This window comes from Ornithorhynchus anatinus, chromosome 4 (genome assembly GCF_004115215.2).
Source record: "Ornithorhynchus anatinus isolate Pmale09 chromosome 4, mOrnAna1.pri.v4, whole genome shotgun sequence".
NCBI lineage: Eukaryota > Metazoa > Chordata > Mammalia > Monotremata > Ornithorhynchidae > Ornithorhynchus > Ornithorhynchus anatinus.
Window position 1 is genome coordinate 113,572,649 of NC_041731.1, and position 27,609 is coordinate 113,600,257.

General features: G+C 43.6%; 1 protein-coding gene and 1 non-coding gene across 6 annotated transcripts in view; one reads left to right on the forward strand and one right to left on the reverse strand.

The window, feature by feature from the left end:
• LOC103170225 (serine/threonine-protein kinase TNNI3K) overlaps window positions 1-27,609 on the reverse strand; it is a 340,681-nt gene that overhangs the window by 217,482 nt on the left and 95,590 nt on the right. For 4 of the 5 annotated variants that reach the window (XM_029062872.2, XM_029062871.2, XM_039911922.1 and 1 more), the window contains exons 6-11: window positions 22,978-23,076; window positions 17,655-17,793; window positions 6,257-6,401; window positions 6,064-6,168; window positions 4,193-4,287; window positions 3,713-3,862 (exon numbers count right to left, since the gene is read on the reverse strand). In XM_029062872.2, coding sequence (XP_028918705.1) covers window positions 3,713-3,862; window positions 4,193-4,287; window positions 6,064-6,168; window positions 6,257-6,401; window positions 17,655-17,793; window positions 22,978-23,076 — 733 coding nt within the window. The remainder of the gene's footprint in view (window positions 1-3,712; window positions 3,863-4,192; window positions 4,288-6,063; window positions 6,169-6,256; window positions 6,402-17,654; window positions 17,794-22,977; window positions 23,077-27,609) is intronic. The other variant, XM_029062873.2, reaches the window with a different exon arrangement.
• On the forward strand, window positions 8,199-8,336 carry LOC114811568. Its single transcript, XR_003759265.1, has one exon. It is a non-coding gene; the product is annotated as a small nucleolar RNA SNORA7 (small nucleolar RNA).

Here is a 27,609-nt window from a genome sequence, read left to right on the forward strand (position 1 = left end):
TGAAAAAGTTCTTAGAAATATAAAATCTTCTTAATAAGCTGACCCGCCACTGAGCCAGAAGGAGTAAGCTGTTTTCTCAGGAGGCAGTTCATCCCGAAATAGGTCCAATTAGACCTTGCGAGGCACTGGGGCGTGACTGAGTGCTCTGAGAAAGTCATTTAACCTATGGACCCAGCTGTCCTGGCCACTAATTCATCTCAAAGGCAAAGATCAGTTCTCACCTGGAGCCTCAGACTCCTCAGGCTCCTGAAGCTCCAGTTTGTGGGATGCCTACTCCCCAGTGGCACTGGGCTCGGGTCTTTGGTACAGGCCTGATCCAGCCCTGAACTCAGTGCTGGCTACAAATGCTAAGCAATGGCGACAGTTGCCTCAGGGCAGTCACGGTTATTGTTATCAATAATGACTTTAGATTGTGCTGTGTGACCTTGGGCAAGTCACTTCACTTCTCTGTGCCTCAGTTACCTTAGCTGCAAAATGAGGATTAAGACTGTAAGCCCCATGCAGGACAGGGGCTGTGTCCAACACAATTTGCTTAGTGCAGTGTCTGGCAGAGTGAGCACTTAGCAAATACCATAATTATTATTATTATGATTACTATCATTGTATGATAATATAACAACACATTATATATAATATGGTTTAGCATGTGTCAAGCTCTATGCTAAGCAGTGGGGTAGATATAAGAGGATCATATCAGATATACCTCCTGACCCACATGGGGCTCACCACCTAAGAGAGCAGGTATTTTAACTCCAGGTATTTTATCTCCATTTTACAGACAAGGGAACTGAGGTGCAGAGAATCGATCAATCATAATTTTGGAGTGTGTACTATCTGCAGAACACTGTATTAAGTGCTTAGAAGAGTACAATATAACTGCATTGATATACACGTTCCCTGCCCACAACGAGCAAGAGAAGTCAATCGATTTCCCAAGATCACGCAGATGACAAGTGGGAGAGCTGGGATTATTATTGGGGGGGGGGAGACGCCAAACTCCTAGCCCAGTTCTCTTTCCACTAGACTAGACTGCTTCTTAAAGATTCCAAAGCCCTCCTGCCCTCAAGGGGCAATGGGCCCTTCTGTCTTCAGGGACCTGGGCAGGATCACAAAGGATCAGAGGTGGGGTTCAGGGATTTGAGTAGAATTCCAAATGATGTCATCACATTTGTGGGCAGCAGAACACATCCAGTGGAATATCACTCCATAAGGAACAAATTGGGGAGGGAGAACATTTTCTGCCCACCTCCCACAACTTCAACACCAATCCCGCACTATAAAATCACTGTGGGCAGGGAATGTGCCCGTTTAGTGTCATACTCTCCCAAGTGCTTAGGACAATGCTCCGCACACAGAAGGTGATCAGTAAATACGATAGAATGAATATAGGAAATGTTCTTCACACTTGTTCACTCTTCACTCTCACCCTTCCTCACTCTCTGACTGCCATCTTGAGCCATTCACTCTCTGAAGCCTCTGTTTTCAAACACTCTGAAATGACTTCTGGCCTAAAAGAACTTTATCTTGTGCCCTCTATACCCTCCAGCTTTGGTCACATCTCCTTCCTTCCATCTTTGCCCAAATTCCTCAAATGGATTATTTACATCCACTGCCTCTATTTCCTCTTCCCATCTCCCTCCTTGACCCTTTAAAATGCAACATTTTCCCCTCTCCACTCTATACCTGCTCTATCCCATTATCACGGCGACCTCCGCCTAGCCACATCTAATGAAATCTACTACATCTTAATCACCCTTAACCTCTTGGCAGGTTTTGACACTGTGGATCAGCCCCTTCTTCTGGAAACACTATCAAACCTTGGTTTCTTTGACTAAGTTCTCTCCTGTTTCTCCTCTCTACCAACTCCTACTCAGTTGTTTGTGCCAGCTCATTCTCTATTTCCCACTCCCTAACTATGGGAGTCCCTCAAGGATCAGTTCTATTCACAATTTTCACTCATTCCCACAGTTTTGACAATGGATGACTCCCAAATCTACTTCGCTATCTCTCAGATCTCTCCCTCTCTGCAATTTCTCGTCTTCTCCTTAGCTCCATGACATCTCTACTTCTCTACGTGGATAAATCCACTGGAATCTCAGATTGAGGATATCCAAAACAGAACTCCTCATCTTCCCATTCAAATTCTCTTTTCCTTCCAGCTTTCTCATCCCTGTTAACATTACCTTACTTCCCTCTCTTACATTCACCACTTGGCATTATCCCTCCCTCACTTTCAGCTCCCATATTCAATCAGTCACAAAAGCCTGTTGCTTCTTTCTTCACAACATCTCCAAGCCCCACCCCTTCTTCTCAATCCAAACTGCTTCTGCTCTGGTCCAAGCACTTGTCATCTCTAGTATCGACTAATGCATCAGCCAAAGATGGGGAAAGAGAGTCAATCAAATTGGGGATAGCTCTTTACATTTAGGAGAGGGATCTCTCTCTCTCCCTGCCTTGTTGTTGAGTTGTGCCGATAGATATGTTGAAAAGCCTCTATCTGTGAGTCCATATGCTCAGAACATTAATAGACCTAAGGAATTTTGCTTGTAAAGCTATATAATAGTTTGTGTGCTTTAAAGAGCCTATACCTATCTAGGGTCATGGAGACATTTTGGCTGTGTTTAGCTTCCCTTCTTTCTCTTCCGGTATATTAAATTAAATCAAACAACTATGCCTGGTTCTGAGGGTATGGTAGAGTGGCCAGAGTGCATAGAAAAAAAAAAAAGAAAAAAAAAAGAAAATGCATCAAGAGATCTAACCAGCCATGAGATTTCCAACTCTCATGGGACATACCAGCTCACAGTGTCTCACAGTGCCATCATTCAGATACCAATTTTGAAAGTTTGCTCTATCTGACTGAATCTGTCCAAATCTAGAGTGTTTCCCAAGGGCACTTTGATCCCTTTTCCAGAACTGGTCCCTGGTCTTGCCACACCTCATTCAACAATTCCTGCTTCTGGGCTGAAGGACTCAATATTAAGAGCTAAGGTTGAGGAAGCTTTTGTGTGAAAATATAAATACCAGATAAAGGGGTCTGATGATGATTCTGTACCAAGCAGGTGGCGGACCAGATGAAACCTAGACTGTCTGGTATAAAACCTGATACACAGCCACCCAAAATTTACAGATTTGTTTGGAGGCAGCATGAATTTCTCTCAGGTTCCTCTTCCAGTAACCCTAACAGACTGTCGCTCACAAAACATCTAGATAGGTAACTGTGGTCTGTTGTCTTGGAATCGTGTTCTGAGATAACATCAAAAATACCAACACCTCATGTAGACCCTCTTTTGGGACAATGGTAATTTGATGATATCCTTTAATATTTTGCTATCTCTCTTCTTCTACCTTTAAACTATTCCTAGTTTTCTCAATACAATAGGAAATCCCTTACATTCAAGTCTTTTCCTCCTCCTTTTCGATCCCATTATCTGTTCCCCTCTCCTTGCTTCCGATAGTTTCTCTGCAAACCCCTTTGGGGTTAACAGTGAGTTCTTCTTTAAAGCCACACATCTCTAGCATTCTGACACCCACCAGATCTCCACTGTATTGATTCCATTTCACTTTTTGATCTAGGTATGAGTATGCCTTTGCACAATCCCCTGGGGAAAAATGAGAGTATCATCAGTAGGGATAAAGGAATTTCCCCGGGAACTGTCAGAATCTACGACTCTGCCTAAATGTGTTTCTCTTAGGAACGAGAGGATTAAAATACCTTTTTCATAAGCCCACATCAGACAGGTCTGCTCGTCCTTTTCCCCACTAGATCGACTGGGGTCAGAGGCCACCAGATTCATATCGGCTCCAATGTCCAATAAGAACTGGACCAGACGAATGTGCCCATGGTAGCAAGCGGAGTGGAGTCCTAGGAGAAAGAAAACGACGTCCTTTCTGCCATAAAGACAATTGTTATCCACTAATAGAACTGCAGCAATAGCCATAAAGCTAGGATTGATTTCCTTGATAAGGAATCAATCCTATTATTGGGCAAATGATAGGATTCTCGAAGGAAAAGACAGAGCATCTATAGAAGCCACTGCGGGCCTCTGGCATCAGCAGAATGTCTAACTCATTTCAAACATACTGTAATTACCACAAGCAGAAACTAGCAACTTTTAAAAGAATGAGAGCAAAAGCCGTCAAAGGGGCTTTTTTTTACCGTGCTTTTAATCACATGCTGGGGTCCTAATCTTACCCGTGTGACCATCTCTTCCTTGATGATTGATGCTTAACACATTTTGGTCAAGAAGAAACTTAACAAGTTCGATGTTCTTGCCGTAAGTACAAGCACTGTGAAAATTGAGAGCAAAGAAATCAGCAGCCAGCTTCCAGGACCATTGATATTGGAGGCACTAGTTAAGAGAATGGTGGGCTTATGTGAAAACACATGCTGTGATTATTAAGGCAGAACAGAAATGTAAGAAAAGTAGGGTAACTTCCTGATGGTTCTCACAATGGCCTCCTCCCCGTCCTGAATGGCAGAACAGCAGTGTTTCTGGAATTTGCTTACCAGGAATAAGCACTGTGTCCAAAGAAAATCTCTGCCAACATTTCATAGCAAATAGGCTGGGTGGGGTTGGTGGTTTAGAATTAAAAAGCTCAAATTTCACGCAAATCTAAGCCAACCCACAATCTCCTCTGTGTCCCAGAAAAGTACTCTAACGTCAAGCACTGCACTTTCATGTGGAAGGAAGTCTAGAAAACGGAACTTCTAAAGAAAATAAACTGGAGCATGAATATTAGGGAATGGAGTGGAAGTTTATTCTAGCATGGAACATGCCTTGGTCTTCCATTGGACTTCCCTCAGCATGTATTAAAGTATATGGTACACAGTGGGAACTCAATAGCTACATTATGACCACTTATCTTCCCATTCCCCTGGAAAAATACCAAAGGGGCCCCTTCAATTACTGTTGTAAAATGAAAAAGCTCCGATGACAGAGTAAGACAAGTATAGGAATCATTTCCTCCTGCCTCAAACTCCTTCCCACATCATATACAGCAGACCAATGTTTCAGTCCCATTTAACCCAGAAAATCTCTTTGTCTCTCTCTTCTTTCTCTCGAGGTCACAAATCACACTCCAATTGTTCTTCTCATATTGTCATATATGATGGTCCAATCAGAGTAGCCCCAAGCCTTGGGTAGAGCCAGAGTACTCCAGGTTAGTCTCTTTTCAAGTTAAATCCCTCAAAGCAAGGCTACCCAATCAATAAAAACGAGAAGCAGCACAGACCTGGGAGTCAAAAGGTCATGGGTTCTAATTCTAGCTCTGCCACTTGTCGTCTGTGTGACCTCGGGCAGGTCACTTCACTGGACCTCAGTTCCCTCATCTGTAAAATGGGGATTGAGATTGTGAGCCCCATATGAGACAGGGACTGTGCCCAACCTGATTTGCTTGTATTCAACATAGTGCTTAGTACAGTGCCTGGCACACAGTCAGCGCTTACCAAATATTACAATTATTATAATATAAATGTCTCCACAACGTCGCACCATTTTTCCAGTTCTGGTTTTTACCCCTCTGCATTTTTAATTTAAAAAAAAATTGTTTCCTTCTGTGAGCTTATTTCACAAAGTCTCTTTGGAGGGTTCTCTCAGATTCCTAAAATGAAAACTAGTATATCATCAGGTATTTAGTGACCATTTCAAGAATGGCTAATGGAGTCCTTAGCAAGGTAGATGAATCTATGAGGATGCAGGTAGCAGAGGACTATTATAATTGAGAATCTTGAGTATGAACAGCGATTAGACGTTGCCACTCTGGGCAGTTTTCTGAAGAATAGATGGGATAGAAGCAACATGTTCGCAGATGTTGCTGCCCTCGTTGCCATAGCAATCATCATCCCTGGCTTTAATGCTCTTGCCGTGAGTGCAGCATCTGGTGTTATCCCCCATCTGTTGTCTTGACGACAGCATCTGCTCCTACCTTTACCACTTTGTCAGGCACAAGCCCACGCCTCTGGCCTGCTTCTGTGGTATCCACGACTGTGTGCTGCAAACCATATTTGACCCCCACTTGGACAACTGCTGAATTTGACAGGTCACTGTGTTTAAAATCCTTTACCTGTGAAAAGCTGTTTCACTGAAGATGTTTTCCTTAGTCAGGCTCTCAGTCCCCGAGAGTTGGATTATTTCCTTGACAACTTCAATCTTGCCATTGTAGCATGCCCTAAAGTTAAATTAAATCACTTTTTAATTGTGGAATGGTATGGACCACGCAATAGCTCGAGGAGACCTTCCTGGTTAAAATTACTTACAAGTGTAAAGGTGTATCTCCATAAATGTTGACAACATGGGGCTGAACCTCAAAATTGCTCTGGAGCAGGAACTTGACGATATCGTGGTGTCCAAACCGAGAGCAGAAATGCAAAGGCACGTGATCTTCATTGTCCTGAGCATTCACTGTCACCAAAGACACAGGATCAGTCAATCAACCAAATGACTGAGTGCAATGTGAGAGCAAAACACTGAAGTGCTTGGGAGAACTCAGCCAAGCTCTGTAAAAATTCCCTGTACTTAGGGAGCCTACAATCTAGAGGAGGTGACAAACAGGCAAAAACCACCCACGAGTAGTGGGAACAGGAGGAAGAAGGAGATTAGAGCAGGAAGATGACAAACATGCCTGGAGGAGATAGCTGAATAAGGAAAAGAATGCACAAATAAATGGAGGAATACATTAAGAAATAAACATACGTACACGATTGCTGAGGACTGGAATGAAAGAACACCTATATCAAAGGGTGAATATTGGGCTGAGGGGGTTGCAAATTAAAACTGGGGAAAACTTCTTAGACAAAGCTGGATTTTAGAAGGGTTTGAAGTTGGGAAGACTTGTGGTCTGGGGGGATTTGAGAGGAGAGAGTATCCCAGATGGGAAGGAGAGGGTTAACGAGATATGGGAGGTGGAAGAGCTACAGCTAAAAAGTGAAATTTGGAGGGATTGCTTTCCAAATTATTTCTCAGCTTACAGAAGTGCTAATTTTAGTTCAGAAACATGTGAGATGGGGGGATGGGAGGGCAGACACTTGGTCCACCATGAAAGTGAGCAAGATTCAGCTAGGTGGTATTGGGAGGTAGAAGAAGGGATTACTTTTACCCTACTGTCTTCATCTGCTCTATGCTTCCAAGCATCTCCCTTCTACTCAACAGCGTGGCTCAGTGGTAAGAGCCCGGGCTTGGGAGTCAGAGGTCATGGGTTCAAATCCCCGCTCTGCCACTTGTCAGCTGTGTGACTATAGGCGTCACTTAACTTCTCTGTGCCTCAGTTACCTCATCTGTTAAATGGGGATTAACTGTGAGCCTCACGTGGGACAACCTGATTACCCTGTATCTACCCTAGCACTTAGAACAGTGCTCTGCACATAGTAAGCGCTTAACAAATACCAACATTATTATTCATTTAGTACCATCTAGCAGCTGGGTGAAACAGACCTCTATTTCTGAGCGCTGATTCCTGTGGGCTTGTTAAGTGACCTGCCCAAAGTCACATAGCTGATAAGTGGCAGATCTGGGTTTAGAACCCATGACCTCTGACTCCCAAGCCCGTGCTTATATTAGAACTCGGGTCCTTCCTACTCCCAGGCCGGTTCACTAACCACTAGGAAATAGTGTTTCCCTCATTTCCTCATTCCTTCTGCTCATTGTGGGAGGGGAACTTGTCTGCCAACTCTGAGGTATTGTAATCTCCCAAACAGTTATTAATACAGTGCTCTGCATGGAGTAAGTGCTTATAAATAATAATAATAATGCTGGTATTTGTTGAATGCTTACTATGTGCAAAGCACTGCTCTAAGCTCTGGGGGATACAAGGTGATCAGGTTGTCCCACGTGGGGCTCACAGTCTTCATCCCCATTTTACAGATGAGGGAACTGAGGCACAGAGAAGTTAAGTGACTTGTCCAAAGTCACACAGCTGACAAGTGGCAGAGCTGGGACTCGAATCCATGACCTCTGACTCCCAAGCGCGGGCTCTTTCCACTGGGCCATGCTGTTTCTCTTAATAAAACGATTGACTGATTAAATACCACTGGTTGATCTGAAATTGCTCCGGTCTCTCATTTCAGGAAGGCTCCTGCAGATTGTAAGATCCTTGAAGGCAGAGACGGTGCCTGCTAACTCTACTGCACATTTCCAAGCACTTAGCATACTGCTCTGCACACAGGAAAGGCTCAATAAGTACCTTCATTTGATTGAGTAGACCCCTTCTCAAGGTCGCACCTGGAGAGTTTCCAGTACTCTACCAGTCTTGGCTACCAGAAGGAGAGTCAAGCAGAGGCCTACCCATTCCATTCCAAGCTTGGGCAGTGGCTAGGGAGTGGAAGGTAATCTGCTACAAGCCAAAACTCTCCTGTGCTGGGCAGCAGTGGCATGAGAATCGAGGGTGGAGACTGGAGTTTACTGCGCAGAAGGCGGCAGTGGTAAACCACTTTCTTTCTTTCTTTCTTTCTTTCTTTCTTTCTTTCTTTCTTTCTTTCTTTCTTTCTTTCTTTCTTTCTTTCTTTCTTTCTTTCTTTCTTTCTTTCTTTCTTTCTTTCTTTCTTTCTTTCTTTCTTTCTTTCTTTCTTTCTTTCTTTCTTTCTTTCTTTCTTTCTTTCTTTCTCCAGTGCTTACTGTGTGCAGATCACTGTACTAAGTGCTTGGAAAGTATAATTCGGCAGCAGAGACAATTTACCAAGAAAACTCTATGGATACGCTACCAGGATGATTACAGATGGAGAGCGGGGCATTCTGGGAGAGATGTGTCTGTGGTGTCGCTTTGAGTCGGAAGCGACCAAAAGCATAAGGCAAGGCAAGATTGAGTAGAGCTTGCATGGTGTCATTTATAGAGCACGGCCCTGGGAGTCAGAAGGTCATGGGTTCTAATTCCAACTCTGCCACTTGTCTGTTGTGTGGCCTTGGACAAGTCACTTCACTTCTCTGTGCTTCAGTTACTTCATTTGTAAAGTGGGAATTGAGACCGTATAGCCTCATGTGGTATAGGGATGGCATCCAACCCAATATCCACCTAATACCAATACAATTCCTCCCTTCCTTAACTTCTATTTTTAACCACTCAATCTCCAAGGGCTCCTTCCCCTCTGCCTTCAAACACGCCCACGTCTCCCCCATCCTAAAAAAACCCGCTCTTGACCCCACTTCCCCCTCCAGTTATCGTCCTATCTCCCTACTACCCTTCCTTTCCAAAATCTTAGAACGAGTCGTCTACAATCGATGCCTAGAATTCCTTAACTCCCATTCTCTCCTAGACCCCCTCCAATCTGGCTTCCGTCCCCTCCACTCTACCGAGACTGCTCTCTCTAAGGTCACCCATGACCTCCTTCTTGCCAAATCCAATGGCTCCTACTCCATTCTGATCCTCCTTGACCTCTCTGCTGCCTTTGACACTGTCGACCATCCCCTCCTCCTCCGTACCTTATCTCACCTTGGCTTCACGGACTCTGTCCTCTCCTGGTTCTCCTCTTACCTCTCTGGCCGATCATTCTCGGTCTCCTACGCTGGAGCCTCCTCCCCCTCCCATCCTTTAACTGTTGGAGTTCCTCAAGGGTCAGTTCTTGGCCCTCTTCTGTTCTCCATTTACACTCACTCCCTCGGTGAACTCATTCGCTCTCACGGCTTTGACTACCATCTCTACGCAGATGACACGCAGATCTACATCTCCGCCCCGTCCTCTCCCCCTCCCTTCAGGCTCGCATCTCCTCCTGCCTCCGGGACGTCTCCACCTGGATGTCTGCCCGCCACCTAAAACTCAACATGAGCAAGACTGAGCTCCTCATCTTCCCTCCCAAGCCCGGTCCGCTCCCAGACTTCTCCATCACCGTGGATGGCACGACCATCCTTCCCGTCCCGCAGGCCCACAATCTCGGTGTCATCCTTGACTCGTCCCTCTCGTTCACCCCACACATCCTATCCGTTACCAAGACCTGCCGGTTTCACCTCTACAATATCGCCAAGATCCGCCCTTTCCTCTCCACCCAAACGGCTACCTTACTGCTACGGGCTCTCGTTATATCCCGGCTAGACTACTGTGTCAGCCTTCTCTCTGACCTCCCTTCCTCCTCTCTCGCCCCGCTCCGGTCTATTCTTCACTCCGCTGCCCGGCTCATCTTCCTGCAGAAACGATCTGGGCATGTCACTCCCCTTCTTAAACAACTCCAGTGGTTGCCTATCGACCTCCGCTCCAAACAAAAACTCCTCACTCTAGGCTTCAAGGCTCTCCATCACCTTGCCCCTTCCTACCTCTCCTCCCTTCTCTCTTTCTACCGCCCACCCCGCACGCTCCGCTCCTCTGCCGCCCACCTCCTCGCCGTCCCTCGGTCTCGCCCTAGCCCGCCGTCGACCCCTGGGTCACGTCCTCCCGCGGTCCTGGAACGCCCTCCCTCCTCACCTCCGCCAAACTGATTCTCTTTCCCTCTTCAAAACCTTACTTAAAAATCACCTCCTCCAAGAGGCGTTCCCAGACTGAGCTCCTCTTCCCCCTCTACTCCCTCTGCCATCCCCCCTTTACCTCTCCGCAGCTAAAGCCTCATTTTCCCCTTTTCCCTCTGCTCCTCCACCTCTCCCTTCCCATCCCCACAGCACTGTACCCGTCCGCTCAACTGTATATATTTTCGTTACCCTATTTATTTTGTTAATGAATTGTACATCGCCTTGATTCTATTTAGTTGCCATTGTTTTTACGAGATGTTCTTCCCCTTGACGCTGTTTAGTGCCATTGTTCTTGTCTGTCCGTCTCCCCCGATTAGACTGTAAGCCCGTCAAACGGCAGGGACTGTCTCTATCTGTTGCCGACTTGTTCATCCCAAGCGCTTAGTACAGTGCTCTGCACATAGTAAGCGCTCAATAAATACTATTGAATGAATGAATGAATGAATACAATTCCTGCCACATAGTAAGCATTTAACAAATACCACAATTTTTAACTAAGCTGGTTCCAAAGATCCAAGGACTGAGAAAAATGGAATGAATCCAAAAGCCTTTCTGAACCTCCTTACAGAATTTCTCCAAAGTCTGGAGTCTTCAGAGCACCTACTGAATCTCAGGGCACCTGTGGACATGGATAGTGTCTATCATTTCTACTGTATTTTACTCCCTCAAGCACTTAGTATAGTGCTCTGCACCCTGCAGGTTCTCATTGACTGATTAGGAGTGGGCAAGGAAATCCTCCAACCTTGAATACTTCCAGGTCAGATTCTGGGGGATGCTTTGGTGCCCTCTGATTTTTGCTACTTACTTGAAGGTCCCCCAGAGCATGGCATTTGTTACTCAATTAAATTTCTGACAGAATCACTGAGTTTCAATTATCCCACGGAATTCAGACTCAGAATATTGTAGCAAAGTGAACCTCTATGTTTAACAGTTGGCTCTGGCTTCATTATTGCACTTTCATTTTCTTCCTCTCTCCCTCTCCAGTCGTCTTCTTTAACAGTCTGTCTTCCTTTTTGTTCCGCTCACAGCTACCCCGCCACACCCCGACCCTCTCTTCCCACCCTGCACCTTATTCTCTGCATTGTTTTGGTTGTTCCTTGGTTCTGCCTTTCAGAGAATCAAAGTAACACATACTCTCAATTATCAGAGGAGGCATTTTATTATTAGGACAACACCTAGGAGACTTTATTTAAATGGCACCTCATTGTAGAGCAATGCCCCTATTTCAGCTGTCTGGCGATTTTATTATTATTTTCCAAGTTCATCAAGGAAGATCATTAAGCGAATGATCACAAAAGTTTACTTCAATGACTAAGAAACTGCTCACAGCAGTAAACTGCACTTTAAAATCACCATAAATGGCAGTAAATTGAGCTCCCAATTGAAAAGAACCCTGCTAAAGGGCAATACCTCTGACGGGACACATTTCACACAGTAAAATGCTTCATTTATTTGGTCATCCCACTTAGAAATTCTTTGCCATTTACTGCAATTCGCAGTGTGCCTTGCTACAGAACTATGTCACCTAAAAGGGCTAGAGTATGTAGCATTTCCATTAGAGGTGAAAATGAATAAATCCTGCATTTTTAAAATCAGCAGGGTGAAGTGAAGGAACTTTAATACAGCTCGCATTTTGCAAATGTTACTGAAATCTGAAAGTATTTCAATCTTTTCAATCTGCTTCATCGAGTCCCGCAAATCCTCTTTTTTTCTCTGACCCAAGAGCTTGGAAGAAAATGACCAACGAGTGAAAAGCATTGGAAAGGAAAAGGACCTGACTCCTCCAACATCCTCGACCGCCGAGACCATTTGTTTGGTTAATTTTACATCCTGAATTTATTCTCGTTTTGAAGTGTTTGTGACATCCCTGGTTGCCATGACAACCCACTGTAAATAGCAGGTTTCAAATTGTACTACTTTCTGGGTCACTCATTTCATCCTCCTCTTTCTATTCTACAGGAAAGGTCCGGTGGGGAAATAAATCATCTGGAAGCTTATCCTACTTTCGGATTGAACGAATTCACTGATAACAAGTCCTGTGTGATATCGTATGGCAGAGCCTGAACTCTTCCATTTATTTTAGTGATGCTGGCTAAGTACATTGTGTCTTAAATATCAAGCTTGCCCTTGGGAAAAAAAATACTGGCACCACAGTTTTCTAATGAGAGGAGTAGGAGGGTTGTAATACTAACAGAGAAAACATGACATTTTTACTCCATGAGACTAGTATGTAGGAGGGGATGCTGATGGTAGACACATGTACAGAGCTGTTGGTGCCAGCTTCTCTGAGACCCTGGAGACTTGAGTGGTGGAGCACAAAAGACATTGGTTTGTATCCGAGCGACTTTAAAGATCACAAAGGGGAAAAATAATCCCACAGTGACTACCCGGACTTGGTTCTCTGCCAAGTTAATGAAGCATCATTCTTTGGGATGATCCCATTAAAGACATTGGAAGTTAACACCATTTCCTGTTCTCTCACTCCCTTCTGTGTCACCCTTGGACTTGGATTTGCTCCCTTTACCCACCCCTTCCTCTGCCTCGCCCCACAGCACTTGAATACTTATCCATAATTTATTTATTTATTGTGGGATTGTTATTGTGGGCAAGGAATGTGTCTACCAAAGGTTATATGGTACTCTTTCAAGCACTTAGTATGGTTATCTGCACACAGTAAGTGCTCAGTAAATACAATTGATTGTTTGTTTGATTGTCATGCAAATTGCCCCGTCACAGCACTGGGAGAACAATCTTAGTACTTTCTTCTCCAACTACATCCCAACTCACCCTCTTGTATCTTTTCAAGCTAATCAACTTACCGAGCCTGGGTCTCACTTCTCTGACTCCTCATGCCCTTCATACTGCCCAGAGCTCCCTTCCCTTTAAACCCACCAAACCATAGCTTTCTCCATCTTCAAAACCATCCTGAAATCTTACCCTCTTTGATTAATTTTTCTTCTGCCCAAGTCAAAATCTCCCGACACCACCTCAGATCGTTTATGCTACCTCTGGATATTTATGCTTTCCAATACCTGCAGCACACCTGTGTGAATTTACTGCCATACTAATAGTGATAATAATAATGATAATAACGGTATTTGTTAAGTGATCACTATAAGCCATGCACTATTCCAAATCCTTGGGTAGAAACATAGTTATCAGGTTGGAGATACTCCTTGTCTTTCATAGGGCTCACCATTACCCATTCAAAAGATAACTCCTCATTTTCCCACCCAAACCCTGTCTGCCCCTGACTTTCCCATCACTGTAGATGGCGCCATCATCTTTGTTTCACAAGCCTTTAACCTTGGGGTTATCCTCGAAACCTCTCTCTCATTTAATCCACACATTCAACCAAATCCTTTTGGTTCAACTTTCACAGCATCGCTAAAATCCACACTTTTCTCTCCATCCAAACTGACGCCATGTCAATTCATTCAATAGTATTTATTGAGCGCTTACTATGTGCAGAGCACTGTACTAAGCGCTTGGAATGTACAATTTGGCAACAGATAGAGACAATCCCTGCCCATCGTCGGGCTTACAGTCTAATCAGGGGAGACAGACAGACAAAAACAAGAGAACTTAATCGCAATAAATAGAATCAAGGGGATGTACACCTCATTAACAAAATGGATAGGGCAATAAAAATCTATACAAATAAGCACAGTGCTGAGGGAAGGGGAAGGGAGAGGGGGAGGAGCAGAGGGAAAGTGGGTAAAGGGGGCTTAGCTGAGGGGAGTTGAAGGGAGGCAGAGAGGGAGCAGAGGGGAAAGGGGAAGCTCATTCTGGGAAGTCCTCTTGGATCTAAGCATTGATCCTATCCCATCTTGACTACTGTGTCAGGCTCCTTGCTGACCTCCCCTTTTCTGGTCTCTCCCCACTCCAATCCACATTTCACTCTGCTGCACAAATCATTTATCAACAAAAACGTTCAGTTCACATCTCCTAATTCCTTAAGAACCTTCAATGGCTGCCCATCCAGCTCCACATCAAAAAGAAACTCCTTACAGTCAGCTTTGAGTGCTTTAAAGCACTCAATCAACTCATCCCATTCTACCTCATTTCACTAATCTATTAGAGTCCAATCTGCACACTCTGTTCCTCTAGAGCTAGTTTATGCACTGTGCCCTGATCTCGTCTATCTCGCCGCTGAGCGCTTTCCCACATCCTCCCTCTAGTCTGGAACTCCCTCCCCTTCTATATACACCAGACCACCACTCTCTCCACCTTCAAAGCATCATTAAGATCACATCTCCCATGAGAGGCCTTCCCCCATTAAGCCTTCTTTTTTCTTGTCTCGCTCTCCCATCTACAGCATCTATACACTTCAATCTGTGATCTTTGGATATCTGGTATTCATCCCATTCCCAAACCCACAGCACTCATGTACATATCTTTAAATTATATTTTATAAATTGCTTATTTATTTGTATTAATGTCTCTCTCCCCCTCTAGACTGTAAGCTCATTATGGGCAGGGAGCATGTCTGCTAATTCAGTTATACTGTACTCACCCAAGCACTAAAGTAAACAAGTCTGCACATAGTAAGTGCTCAGTAAATACAGTGCTCAGTAAATACTATTGATTAATTGATTGATTGGTCCACCTCTGTCAAACAGAACCACTTTACTATAGTCTTTAAAGCTATAAATCACCCTGCCCCCTCCTACCTTATCTACCAAATTTCCTACTGTAATCCTGCCCACACACTTCTCTCTTTTAATGTCGACCTTTTTCCTTTACCTTGATCTCATCTATCTCACAGCCGACCTCTCACCCACGTCAGTACCTCTGAACTGGAACATCCTCCCACTTCATAACCCACAGACAGTTAGTCTCCCAACCTTCAAAGCTTTACTAAAAACCTATCTCCTCCAAGAGATCTTCCCCAAATAAGTCCTCATTTCCTCTTCTCTCACTCCTATGTGGGCTGCATTTGCAGTTAGATTTGCTCCTGTTATTCCCCCCTCCCTTAACTCCACACAACATGTACATATTTCTAATTTATTTTTTATGTTAGTGTCTGCTTCTCCCTCTAGACTGCAAGCTCACTGTGGACAGGGAACAGGTCTATCAGCTCTGTTATACTGTACTCTCCCAAGAGCTTAAGTGCAATGCTCTGCACACAGTAAGCACTCAAAAACTATGACAGACTGATTGAATAATAGGTAGGACTTGTGTTATGCCGTCGAGTCATCTCCGATCCATAGTGACGCCATGGACACATCTCTCCCAGAAGGCCCCACCTCCATCTGTAATCGTTCTGGTAGTGGATCCATAGAGTTTTCTTGGTAAAAATTTGAAAGTGGTTTAAGATTGCCTCCTTCTGCGCTGAAAATTTGAGTCTCCATCTTCGACTCTCTCCCACACTGCTGCTGCCCGGCATAGGTGAGTTTTGACATGTAGCAGATTGCCATCCATTCTTTAGCCTCTGCCCAAGCTAGGAATGGAATAGGCCCCTGCTTGACTCTCCCTTCCGTAGTTGAGACTGGTAGAGTACTGGAAACTCTCCAGGTGTGACCCTGAGAGAGGGATAGGTAAGAGGGCATAGTAATTAATTTCCTTTTTATCGATGAAGAAACGGAGGCACAGAGAAGTGAAGTGACTTACAAGGTCACAGAACAGATAAGTGGCAGATCCAGGATTAAACCTAAGTCCTCTCACTACCATGCCCATGCTCTTTCCCATAGGCCATGCTGCTTATCTGATACTCCAATATTTAAGTACAAACTCATCTTTATAGCCATTTTTCAATTTTGTTTTCTTCCCGACTGTAATTTCTTTTGTGTCTGTCTTCCTAACAAAATGATAACTTCTTTGAAGACAGGGTGTATCTTCTAACTCTATTTGTTTTATGGTATTTTTAAGCACTTACTATATGTCAGGCACTGTACTAAGCCCTGGGGTAGATACAAGCTAATCATTTTGGACATAGTCCATGTCTCACATGAGCTCACAGTCTTAATCTCCATTTAGCAGAAGAGGAAACTGAGGCACAGAGAAGTTAAGTGATTTGCCCAAGGTCACAGAGCAGAAACATGCCGGAGTCTGGATGAGAACACAGGTCCTTCTGACTTCCAAGACCATGCTTTATCTACTAGGCCTCACTGCTTCTCTCCATTGTACTGTCCCAGGTGTTTAGTCCAGTGTCTTTCACACAGTAGGCAGTCAAGAAATTCAGTCAATTAATGTATTGATAACCATAATAAAAGGCAGGTTTCTCTGCCTTTGAATAAAGAGTTCTTGGCCAAAATGGCAAGGTTTGCACTGTTCAACTATGGGCCTAGTGAATTATATACAATTAAGATCCTTATCTTCAATTTTTTAAAACTCATCAAGAGGTTTCATAGAGATGGGACACTATTCTCTGGATTCTTACCCATTCAATAATGCCATTTTTCAGGGTAGAATCAAAAATAACATCCTTTCCTCCGTTTCCCCAAGGTGAGCTTTTGGGCTTTTGTTCGGTGAAGGAAAAGAGATTGATTAGCCCTTGAAAAACAATCAAAATTTTAGACCAGGAGCTGCCAGCTGGAGAGGTTTGACAACCTTGTCCTTTCTGAAAAGTGTAGCATTCTCACAGCAAAGGCCAGCAGATTTTCCAGCTGTGTTTTTAATTAGGTCTCTTGGGGATCAAAGGGAGACCGTCGGATTCTATATGCTTGAGGGGATTTAATGGCATGTACAACCCTCTAAGAGTCTGTATCCTAAAAAAAATGCAACAAACCCTGATTACCTGACTCAGCTCAAAACGGCCCTTGCAAGAATCAAAAAGGGGCCTGTCAGGGTGATCTTGGATTACGCTCAATTTTTGCACAGGTTTCATCCCTCACAGACATCACCTGTCACACTTCTCATCACACTGCACCCCCTTTCTTCACTTGAAAAACAGTTCCTCTTGGAAAATCATCTCCCCACTACTCACTTTCAACATTCCTGTTCACGAACATCAACATTGTGGCTGTAAACCTGGGAATAGGGATTCGGAGACAACTTTGATGTATTTGTAGAAAGGAGATCAAAACCATGCTCAAGGACCCCACTGCCTATTAGTTCAGGGTTAAGTGGCTTCAAAATATTTTCCCAGTGATTAAGGGAACTTCAAATGAAGAGCAGAGATGTCACGACAGGGAGCAATTCTGAAGATTTCGCTTTCTTTCTTGAGTACATTTCCAAACCAATCTCCCCATCCCCATTTGAATGTATCGGGTAAAAACATCATCTTACCATCGGCTTTGCTGCCTTCTTCCAGCAGGAGTTTTACGATATTGAGGAATCCTTTAGCAGAGGCTAAATGCATGGGCCTGTCCCCAACTTCCCCACTTACGTTCACGTCGGCACCAGAGTTCAAGAGGAGACGGGTCACCTGAACATCCATTTTTTGGACGTGGATATTTGGGGGGGAAAACAAAGGGAAGGAAGAAATGTAAAACTCAAAGATTTACGTACTGATATCCATGTATCCTATACAAAAGGATGTTGTGTTTTCAAGCTAAGTGCTGTAGTGGAAAATTATATTGAAACTCCTTAAGTGCTTAGCACAGTGCTTCGGACACAGAGAGTACTCAATAAATGCGAGTGAATGAACGAACTCCTTCAGGGAGGGTATCACACCAAATACTGTTCTGTATCTGGGATCCCTAAGGCTCATTTGCCATGCTCTACCCATAAAAAACTCTTGTCATATGGTTTTGGGTGATGTCAGAGTCCCTCATCACTCCCCCATTTACACTCAGACAAACCATTTAAAGACGAGGAATCAGAACTTTAAAAATGTCTTTCAGGACACTTGCATGTGTAGGGTCCTGAAACACATGAATTGTTTTTGAGCTGAAAATCAATACGTGTACAGTGTAGTTATCTTAGAAATCTACAGTGTATTAAGCATTATTATTCCATGTGTAGGAAGTATTACACTTGCAAGATAATATGCCCTCATCCATTTATAAATGGCTGTCAGGCAAAGAGGGTAGTAACGAAGACATACGGCTTAATAAGGCACCATCTTGCTCGTCAGCATAACACTGCAAATCACCCTAACTTCTCCAAATTACATACGTGATCCTTCCACTTTCAGAAAGGAGGATGAGTCCCTTATTACCAAAGTGCCATAGCTATTTTAGCATAGTTTCACAAGACTGTGTCCATTCGTTCTCGGCAGGTGTGTAAATTTATCTCCGCAACTAACATGTAAAGGTTTTTCTTTAGCTATTCCTTGACGATGGGATTAATCCTAAAAGAATGAGAAACTCAGGATGGCATGCACTATGCACATCCTTTCAGGGACTGAACTGGAGAAGTACAGAGATTTCAATCAGTGGGTAAGATGGCTGTTGTCCCTTCAAAAACATTATCCGCGTTCAGCTCTTCAAATGCACCCAGTGTCCTCCAAGGAGCACATCGATGAAATGAGATTGCTATTCTGCCTGGAGGTCATGATTCAAAACCCTGAAAGTGCCTGCATCTTTACTGGTAAAGATGAAGCATAAGGAGTGACCCATTTTGCGCAGACAAGCTTGCCTGTGAACACGAGAACCTCTCCTGTTGCCACTGAAATGCATTGGCAGGAAATGACAGATGCTGTAACACACCACAGGAAGCACGGCACTTCAAAATGGGGAAAGTTTTCAGAATGAAGAAAGACATTGTTGGGACTATCACGTATTCCTTCAGTAGTGGAGCTGAGGATAAGAGAGAGGAAGAAGACTGTCCAGGAACTACATTTCCCAGAAGGAAAATTGTCTACCTTTCTCAGAACCATATCACTCTCTTCATCTTTAAAACCTTATTAAAATCACATCTCCTGCACAAGGCCTTCCCCAATTAAAGCCGTCATTTCCTCTCCCACTCGCCTTTGCAATTGGATTTGTGCCCTTTATCAATCAATCATATTTATTGAGCTCTTATCATGTACAGAGCACTGTACTAAGCACTTGGGAGAGTACAATATAATAGAGTTGGTAGATACGTTCCCTGCTCGTGAGTTTACTTACCTCACCCTAAACCTTACAGCACTGTATACCTATCCAAAATTGATTTATTCGCATTAAATGTTTAATCCTCTAGGCTGCAAGCTCCTTATGGGCAGGGAATGAATCTATCAACTCTTCCAAGCACTTAGTATTCATTGAATCGTATTTATTGAGTGCTTACTATGTGCAGAGCACTTTACTAAGCACTTGGAATGTACAATTTGCCAACAGATAGAGACAATCCCTGCCCAACAACGACCACTGTTCTGCCTTCACATCACTAAAATCCACCCTTCCTTTCCCTCCCAACCACTACCATGTTAGTAAAATCACTCATCCTATCCTGACTGGATTACTGCATCAGCCTCCTTTCTGACATCCCATCATCCTGCTTCTCCCAACCCCAGTCCATACTTTACTCCACTGCCTAGATTATCTATCTACAGAAATGTTCAGGGCATGTCAACCCCCTCCTCAGAAATCTCCAGTGGTTGTCTATCCACCTCCATATCAAACAAAAACTCCTCACCATTGCCTTTAAAGCTCTCCATCACCTTGCCCCCTCCTACCTCACTTCCCTTCTCTGCTCAACCCAGTTCATGCACTTTGCTCATATAGTGCTAACCTCAATCTCACCTGTCTCACTGCTGACCCCGGCCCACATCCTACCTCTGGCCTGGAATGCCCTCCCTCCTCAGATCCAACAGACAATTACTCTCCCCCACTTCAAAGCCTTACTGAAGGCACCTCTCTTTCAAGAGGCTTTCCTGGACGAACCCCCACTTTTCCTCATCTCCCACTCCCTTCTGCATCACCCTGACTTGTTCCCTTTGCTCTTCCTCCTTTTCCCTGCCCCTCAGAGCTCATGTAATGTCTGTAGTTTATTTATATATTTGTCAATCTCCCCCACCTCTAGACTGTGCACTCACTGTGGGCCAAGAATTGTCTCTATAGCTTTATTGCACTTCCCAAGCGCATGGTACAGCACTCTGCACTCAGTAAGCTCTCAATAAATATGACTGAATGAATGAATGAAAGGAAGCATTCAGCAAATATGATTGATTGATTGAGGTATGAGACCAAAACAAACTGGGTGGTATTGTTTAAATTCAGGAGAGGAATCTCTCTGGCTCTTCCAGGATTCTGTCATTCTCTTTCTGCCAAGCTGAGGAACTGTACAGATAGACATATATAGATAGACTCTTTACCCTTTCTGTAATCTATTTTAATGTCTGCCTCCTCATGTAGACTGAAAGCTCTTTGTGAACAGGGATCATATCTAACAACTCAGCTGTACTGCACTTTCCCAAGAAGAACTTAGAATGGTGCTCTGTACACAATAACTACTCAATAAATACCATCCAATGATTGATTAATTTATTAACTTGTGGAATGTCATTTGCCATTCAGGAGCATACCCTCTTAGAAAGTTATCTAAAGAACTTCATAAAGATGTGTTTGTGTGTTTATAGAAGCTTGCAAATTGGGGCAAGGGGTGTTGTAATTTCGATTTGGTTTTGTTTTCTCATCTTTCTCGTTCGTACTTTAAAATTAAATTTCTTTCTATGTTTCATTTGGGAATGTCTAGAGACAACATGAATTTATTTTGGTCCCCTTTACCAGTAATCTTGACAGACCAGCTAGCAATAAATGCTATGTGGCTAAATCAGTTCTATGCTGATAATTATACTCTGAGACATCTTAAAGCGCTCAATGCCCAACAGATACCACTACTGTGTTCTCCAAAGCACAATTATCATTTTATTTGCTGACGGGATAAGTGTTGGTGCTTTGGGTTGTGGTTACAGTTTTACCCAATCAGAGTGAGCAGAAAGAAGGAAATATAAAAGGTAGAGCTGACCATTTCTCCTCCAGTGCAAAATCCAAGTTGGTCAAACTCTATTGGTATCATTTTACAGGTTATAACTACAGGGTAAGTAACCAGCAAAGATCATGAAGGATTCTTGTTCATGGACTTTGGGAAGTTCAAATAATGTGTTGTACCTCTCTGGTGCTTGAGCAGTGCTTGGTAAAGCACTTAACAAATACAATGATTATAATAATGTTATGGGGGACACAGTCTAGAGGCATGGGAGGACAGATATTTAATCCCCATTCTTCATATGAGGAAACAGAGAAACAGACAATTTAAGTGATTTGCCCAAAGTCACACACAGCAAATGTCTCTGAACCTATGCCTCTGAACTCATTCATTCATTCATTCATTCATTCATTCATTCAATCAATCAATCATATTTATTGAGCACTTACCATATGCAGAGTACTGTACTGAGCACTTGGGAGAGTATAGTATTACAATAAACAGACATATTCCCTGCCCACAACGAGCTTACAGTCTAGAGGGGGAGAAAGACATAAATATAAATAAATTACAGATATGTATATAAGTGCTATGGGGCTGGGAGGGGGTGAGAAAAAAGAGAACAAGTCAGGGCAATATAGAAGGAAGTTAGAGAAAAGAAAAGGGAAGCTTAGTAAGGGAAGGCCCCTTTGAGGAAATATGTCTTCACTAAAGCTTTGAAGGGAGGGGGAGAATTAGGATTTAAGGAGGGAGGGAGGTCATACCAGAGGCAGAATGTGGACGAGGGGTTGGCAGTGAGATAGATGAGACTGAGGCACAGCGAGAAGGTTACCAACAGAGGAGCGAAGTGTGCGGGCTGGGTTGTAGTAGGAGAATAGCGAGGTAAAGTAGGATGGGGTGAGGTGATTGACTGCTTTAAAGCCAATGGTGAGGAGTTTTTGTTTGATGCAGAGGTGGATGGGCAACCACTGGAGTTTTTTGAGGAGTGGGGAAATGTGCCCTGAATGTTTTCTAGAAAAGTGATCCAGGCAGCAGAGTGAATGAAGTATGCACTGGAGTGAGGACTGACAGGAAGCAGGGAGGTCAGCGAGGAGGCGGATACAGTAATCAAGACAAGTTAGGATAAATGACTGTATTAATGTGGCAGCCGTTTGGATGGAGAGGAAAGGGTGGATTCTAGTGAAGCTCTGAAGGTGGAACCAACAGAATTGAGTGATAACTGTATATGTTGGTTGAATGAGAGAGAGGAGTTAAGAATAACGCCAAGGTTATGGACTTGAGAGACAGAAAGTTTTGTGGCACTTTCTACAGTGATGGGAAAGTGATGGGGAGGACAGGGTTTGGGAGGGAACATAAGGAGTTCTGTTTTGGATGTAAGTTTGAGGTGACGAGAGGACATTCAAATAGAGATGTCTTGAAGGCAGGAAGAAATGTGAGACTGCAGAGAGGGAGCGAAATCAGAATGGAGATGGAGATTTGGGTGTCACCTGCATAAAGGTGATAGTTGAAACCATGGAGGTGAATGAGTTTTCCAAGGGAGTGGGTGTAAATGGAGAATAAAAGGAGACCCAGAACTGAACCTTGGTCCACGGTCTTCCCACCGGGCCACACTGTTTCTCAGTATTGGCAGCAGTGACAGTCTATATACGAATGAAGTGCTGACTTGTCCAACACACTACCAAGCTTCCAATCTTTGCTTCCTTAATTCTTTCTTTCTTTGATCATTGAATGTGTCTGGGCTTCCCACCTGCCTCACCTGTTCATGGCCAGAGTAAGCTGCAATATGCAGAGGGGTGAAAAAGACAGCATCTTGAACGTTGACATAAGCTCCATGCTGCAACAGAACATCAACCGCCTGGAAAAAAAGACACCGAGGTGAAGATATTTTCTAACTATAGTGGTCTTTGTTAAGAGCTTGGTATGCACCAAGCACCTTCCTAAGCACTGGAAGAGCTACAAGATAATCAGATCAGACACTGTTCCTATCTCACATGGGACTCACAGCCTAAAATAAGGTATTGACTCCTCATTTTACAGATGAGATAATTGAGGCACAGGAAGGTTTAGCGTCTTGCCCAAGGACACACAGCAGGCATGTGGCAGAGCCAGAATTAGAAACCAGGTCCTCTGACTGGTTGGCCCAGGTTCTTTTTGTTAAGTCATCCAGTTTTCTGAGGTACTCCTTCCCTACAAAATATCCACTAACACTGTGTTTCTAAAAATGATAATGATAATAATAGTAATAATTTTGGTATTTGTTAAGCGCTTACTATGTGCCAAGCACTGTTCTAAGCGCTGGGGTAGATACAAGGTAATCAGGTTGTCCTACATGGGGCTCACAGTCTTCATCCCCATTTTACAGATGAGGTAACTGAGGCACAGAGAAATTGTGACTTGCCCAAGGTCACACAGCTAACAAGCAGTGGAGCCGGGATTAGAACCCATGACCTCTGACTCCCAAGCCCATGCTCTTTCCACTAAGCCACGCTTCTTCTGAAATATTGTTGCCTTAACTTTAACATTTTCTGAAGAGGAGACTACATGTCATGTATGTACTTCATATCTTAACTTCAGTCTGTGAGTTCTTCCTTGTATCTGATTTGAATTCCTAAATTCCCCAGTCTTTGATTTAAATTCCATTCCCTCCAGCCTGCCATTAGCCTAAATAAAGAAGTCACCCATCATCATTCACAGCAGTGTGTGCGCGTAGTGGATAGAGCACGAGCCTGGGAGTCAGAAGGACCTATGTTCTAATCCCAACTCTGCCAGTTGTCTGCTCTGTGACCTTGGGTAAATCACTTTACTTCTCTGTGTCTCAGTTACCTCATCTGTAAAATGGGAATTAAGAATGTGAGTCCCATGTGGGACATGGACTGTGTCCAACCTTATCTCTAGCCCAGCTCTTAGTACAATGCCTGGCACATAGTAAGCACTTATAAGATACCATAAAATAATTCACATACAATCTTTCTTTAGTAATTTATTTCACCTAAGTGTCTCTTCACCAAACTAAAAACATTTCTTCCCAGACTGAGCTTCCCCTTTTCCCTCTGCTCCCTCTGCTCCCCCTCCACCGCCCCCTCACCTCCCCTCAGCTAAACCCCCTTTTCCTCCCCTTTCCCTCTGCTCCTCCCCCTCTCCCTTCCCCTCCCCTCAGCACTGCGCTCGTCTGCTCAACTGTATATATTTTTATTACCCTATTAATTTTGTTAATGAGATGTACATCACCTCGATTCTATTTATTGCTATTGTTTTAATGAGATATACACCCCCTTGATTCTATTTATTGCTATTGTTCTTGTCTGTCTCCTCCGATTAGACTGTAAGCCCATCAGTGGGCAGGGACTGTCTCTCTCTGTTGTGGATTTGTACATTCCAAGCGATTAGTACAGTTCTCTGCACATAGTAAGTGCTCAATAAATACTATTGAATGAAATACCTTCATTATTATTATTATTAATACTGCACAGTACAGTCCTGTACAAGCATAATCATCTGGGCTCAGGGAGCTTTAAACCTATCAGAGGAGACAGACGTTGAAATAAATTTCTATGCTTAAGTGAGGCAGAAGTGCTGAAATGGCAGTAGAGGGGAACTGAGGCAGGGGAAATGAGAGATTCATCAGGGAAGGCCTCTGGGAGGTGTGATCTAAGAAAGTTGTTGAAGCTGGGACGAGCAGTGGTCTGTTGGATTTGACGGGTCAGGCAGGGAGTTCAGGCCTGAGGAAGGGCATGATAAGGTCATTTTTTATGGTATCTGTTAAGCGTTTACTGTATGCCAGACACTGTTCTAAGTACTTGGGCAGATCAGCTTATTAGGCTGATCAGCTTATCAAGCTGAACAAGTTTAGCAGGTTGGACACAGTCCCTGTCCTATGTGGGCCTCAGTCTTCATCTCCATTTTACAGACGAGGTAATTTCTGGTGAATACAGTGAGTTCATTCATTTTTTCATTCGGTTGTACTTATTGAATGCTAACTGTTTGCAGAGCACTGTATGAAGCGCTTGCAAAGTACAGTCCAGCAATAAAGAGAGACAATAGCTGCCCACACCAGGCTTAAAGTCTAGAATGGGGAAGACAGACACTAAAACAAGTAAACAGGCAATAGGAGCAATAATGGGACTTATCAATCATCTACTGTATGCCACATATGTCTTCTCTGCCGGCAATGATTTACATTCTATGACTTCCTAAATAGTCTGAGAATCACAATATTTAGAAAGGATAAAGAAGTCTTCAGATTCAGCCTCCTGCCTTCAACAAAAATGATCCAAACCAGTGAGTTATCCTTGGAGAGGGATCCTGTAACCTCTCTTGGTAAACTGACAAGATTTGAATCATCTTTACTGTCAGGAAATCTTGATCGTTTCTACCTGAAATCTCTTTGGTAGTAAAACGGCTGCAGGAAAATGAGGGTTTATAATGAGAAAGGCAGTTGAAGTTGTAATGGTATGAACCACTAAAAATGAAGAATTAAAGTTCCAACGGCCCAACTGAGCACAGCATATTCAGCAGATCCCTACTGAGAGGACACCTCTGCCAAGAGGCCTTCCCAGACTGAGCTTCCCTTTTTCCCTCTGCTCCCTCTGCTCCCTCTTCACCTCCCCTCAGCTAAACCCTCTTTACCCCCTTTCCCTCTGCTCCTCCTGCTCTCCCTTCCCCTCCCCTCAGCACTGTGCTCATTTGTATATATTTTTATTACCCTATTTATTTTTGCTAATGAGGTGTACATCCCCTTGATTCTATTTATCATTTATCATGATTAAGTTGTCTTGTTTTTGTCCGTCTGTCTCTCCTGATTAGACCGTAAGCCTGTCAATGGTCAGGGATTGTCTCTATCTTTTGCAAAATTGTACATTCCAAGTGCTTAGTACAGTGCCCTGCACATAGTAAGCGCTCAATAAATACTATTAAATGAATTAATGAACCAATCTTTTCTCTCTTTTTTTAATGGTATTTAAGTGCTTACTATGTACCAGGAACTGTGCTGGAGTAGATACAAAATAATCAGGTTGGACACAGTCCATTTCCCACGTGGGGCTCCCAGTCTTAATCCCCATTTTACAGATGAGGGAACTGAGGCACAGAGATGTTAAATGTTTTGCCCACGGTCACTCAGCCCAAAAGAGGCAGAGCCAGGATTAGAACCCAGGGTGAGAAGCAGTGTTACCTAGAGGAGAGAGCATGGGCCTGAGAGTAAGAAGGACCTGGGTTCTAATCATGACTCTGTCACTTGTCTGCTTTGTGCAACTCACTTCACTTCTCATAAGACCACACTCTTCCAGGACACTGCTGCTTAGACCAGGGACTTTGATCCCCCTGAGATCTTCTGCTCTGAATCTTCAGATAGCATGCACTCCCCCTACCTGCTCTTTTTCAATATACTTGCTGCAGCACAAAAGGGCAAGAGAGTGGGGATGACTCAGGCCAGGTTATCACCACTATTATTGTCATTGCTATATTATCATCACCATTATTATTATCATTGTTGTTGATGATGTCATTGTCATTACAATTGTTCAGCACCTACTATTCGTCAAGCTTGTTCTCACCACCAGGGCAGAAACAAGTTAACCAGGTCAGACACCGTTCTGTCCCTACTGTGACAAAACCAATTTAGGGCCTCATTCTACCAGAAGCAGGGCAAACATTTACCTGTTAACTATTGGTGTTTGTACCGTTAATTTTAGTATTTTTACAGGCAAAGTGTGCAAAGACCACTCAAGGATACACTGTCACTATAAGAACCATCATCTCTAAATGAAAGGACAACTCTGTCGGTTTTTGAAATGGAGCATAAAGCTCCCATCACAGTCACAGCACCCATTTTATTCTTATAGGGCTTTGTAAAGTGGGAACACAGAGGGAATTTGGGAGGCACGATTCCAAGACCCACTCTCATTTCACAAGGAAACTACTCTGAGTCTTCATAAAATGATGCAGAGTGGATTTTTCTTTCAGTTTGTGCTTTCCAGCCATTTAAAGGATCACCTTTGAGCTGAACAGCTATTAGTGATAAAATGCTGGCCTTCTGAACAACTGTCAAAATGGATGTTTTAATGAAATGGCCTTGGATTAGGATGGGATGGATATTTTCTCTGGCATCCTATCCTCCCCCATATTTGTAGAGTACATGGGAACTGTAATGGAACAAAATTTCAGTATTCATTGTATTGTTGGGTTCCCTGATGGAAGGGTACAATTTGTGCTATTACATGTTAATCAGGCAAAATACTTCAGGATGAGATGATACACGAGTAAACTAGCAGTTTACATCGGCTTCATACCCATGGTCTTCATGGTTTAATGCTGCTGTGGCTCTGCCTGTATTTCCTCCTCTGGACTGGGGGCAGGCTCCAGGCCGACATCAGATTGCACCATATGACAG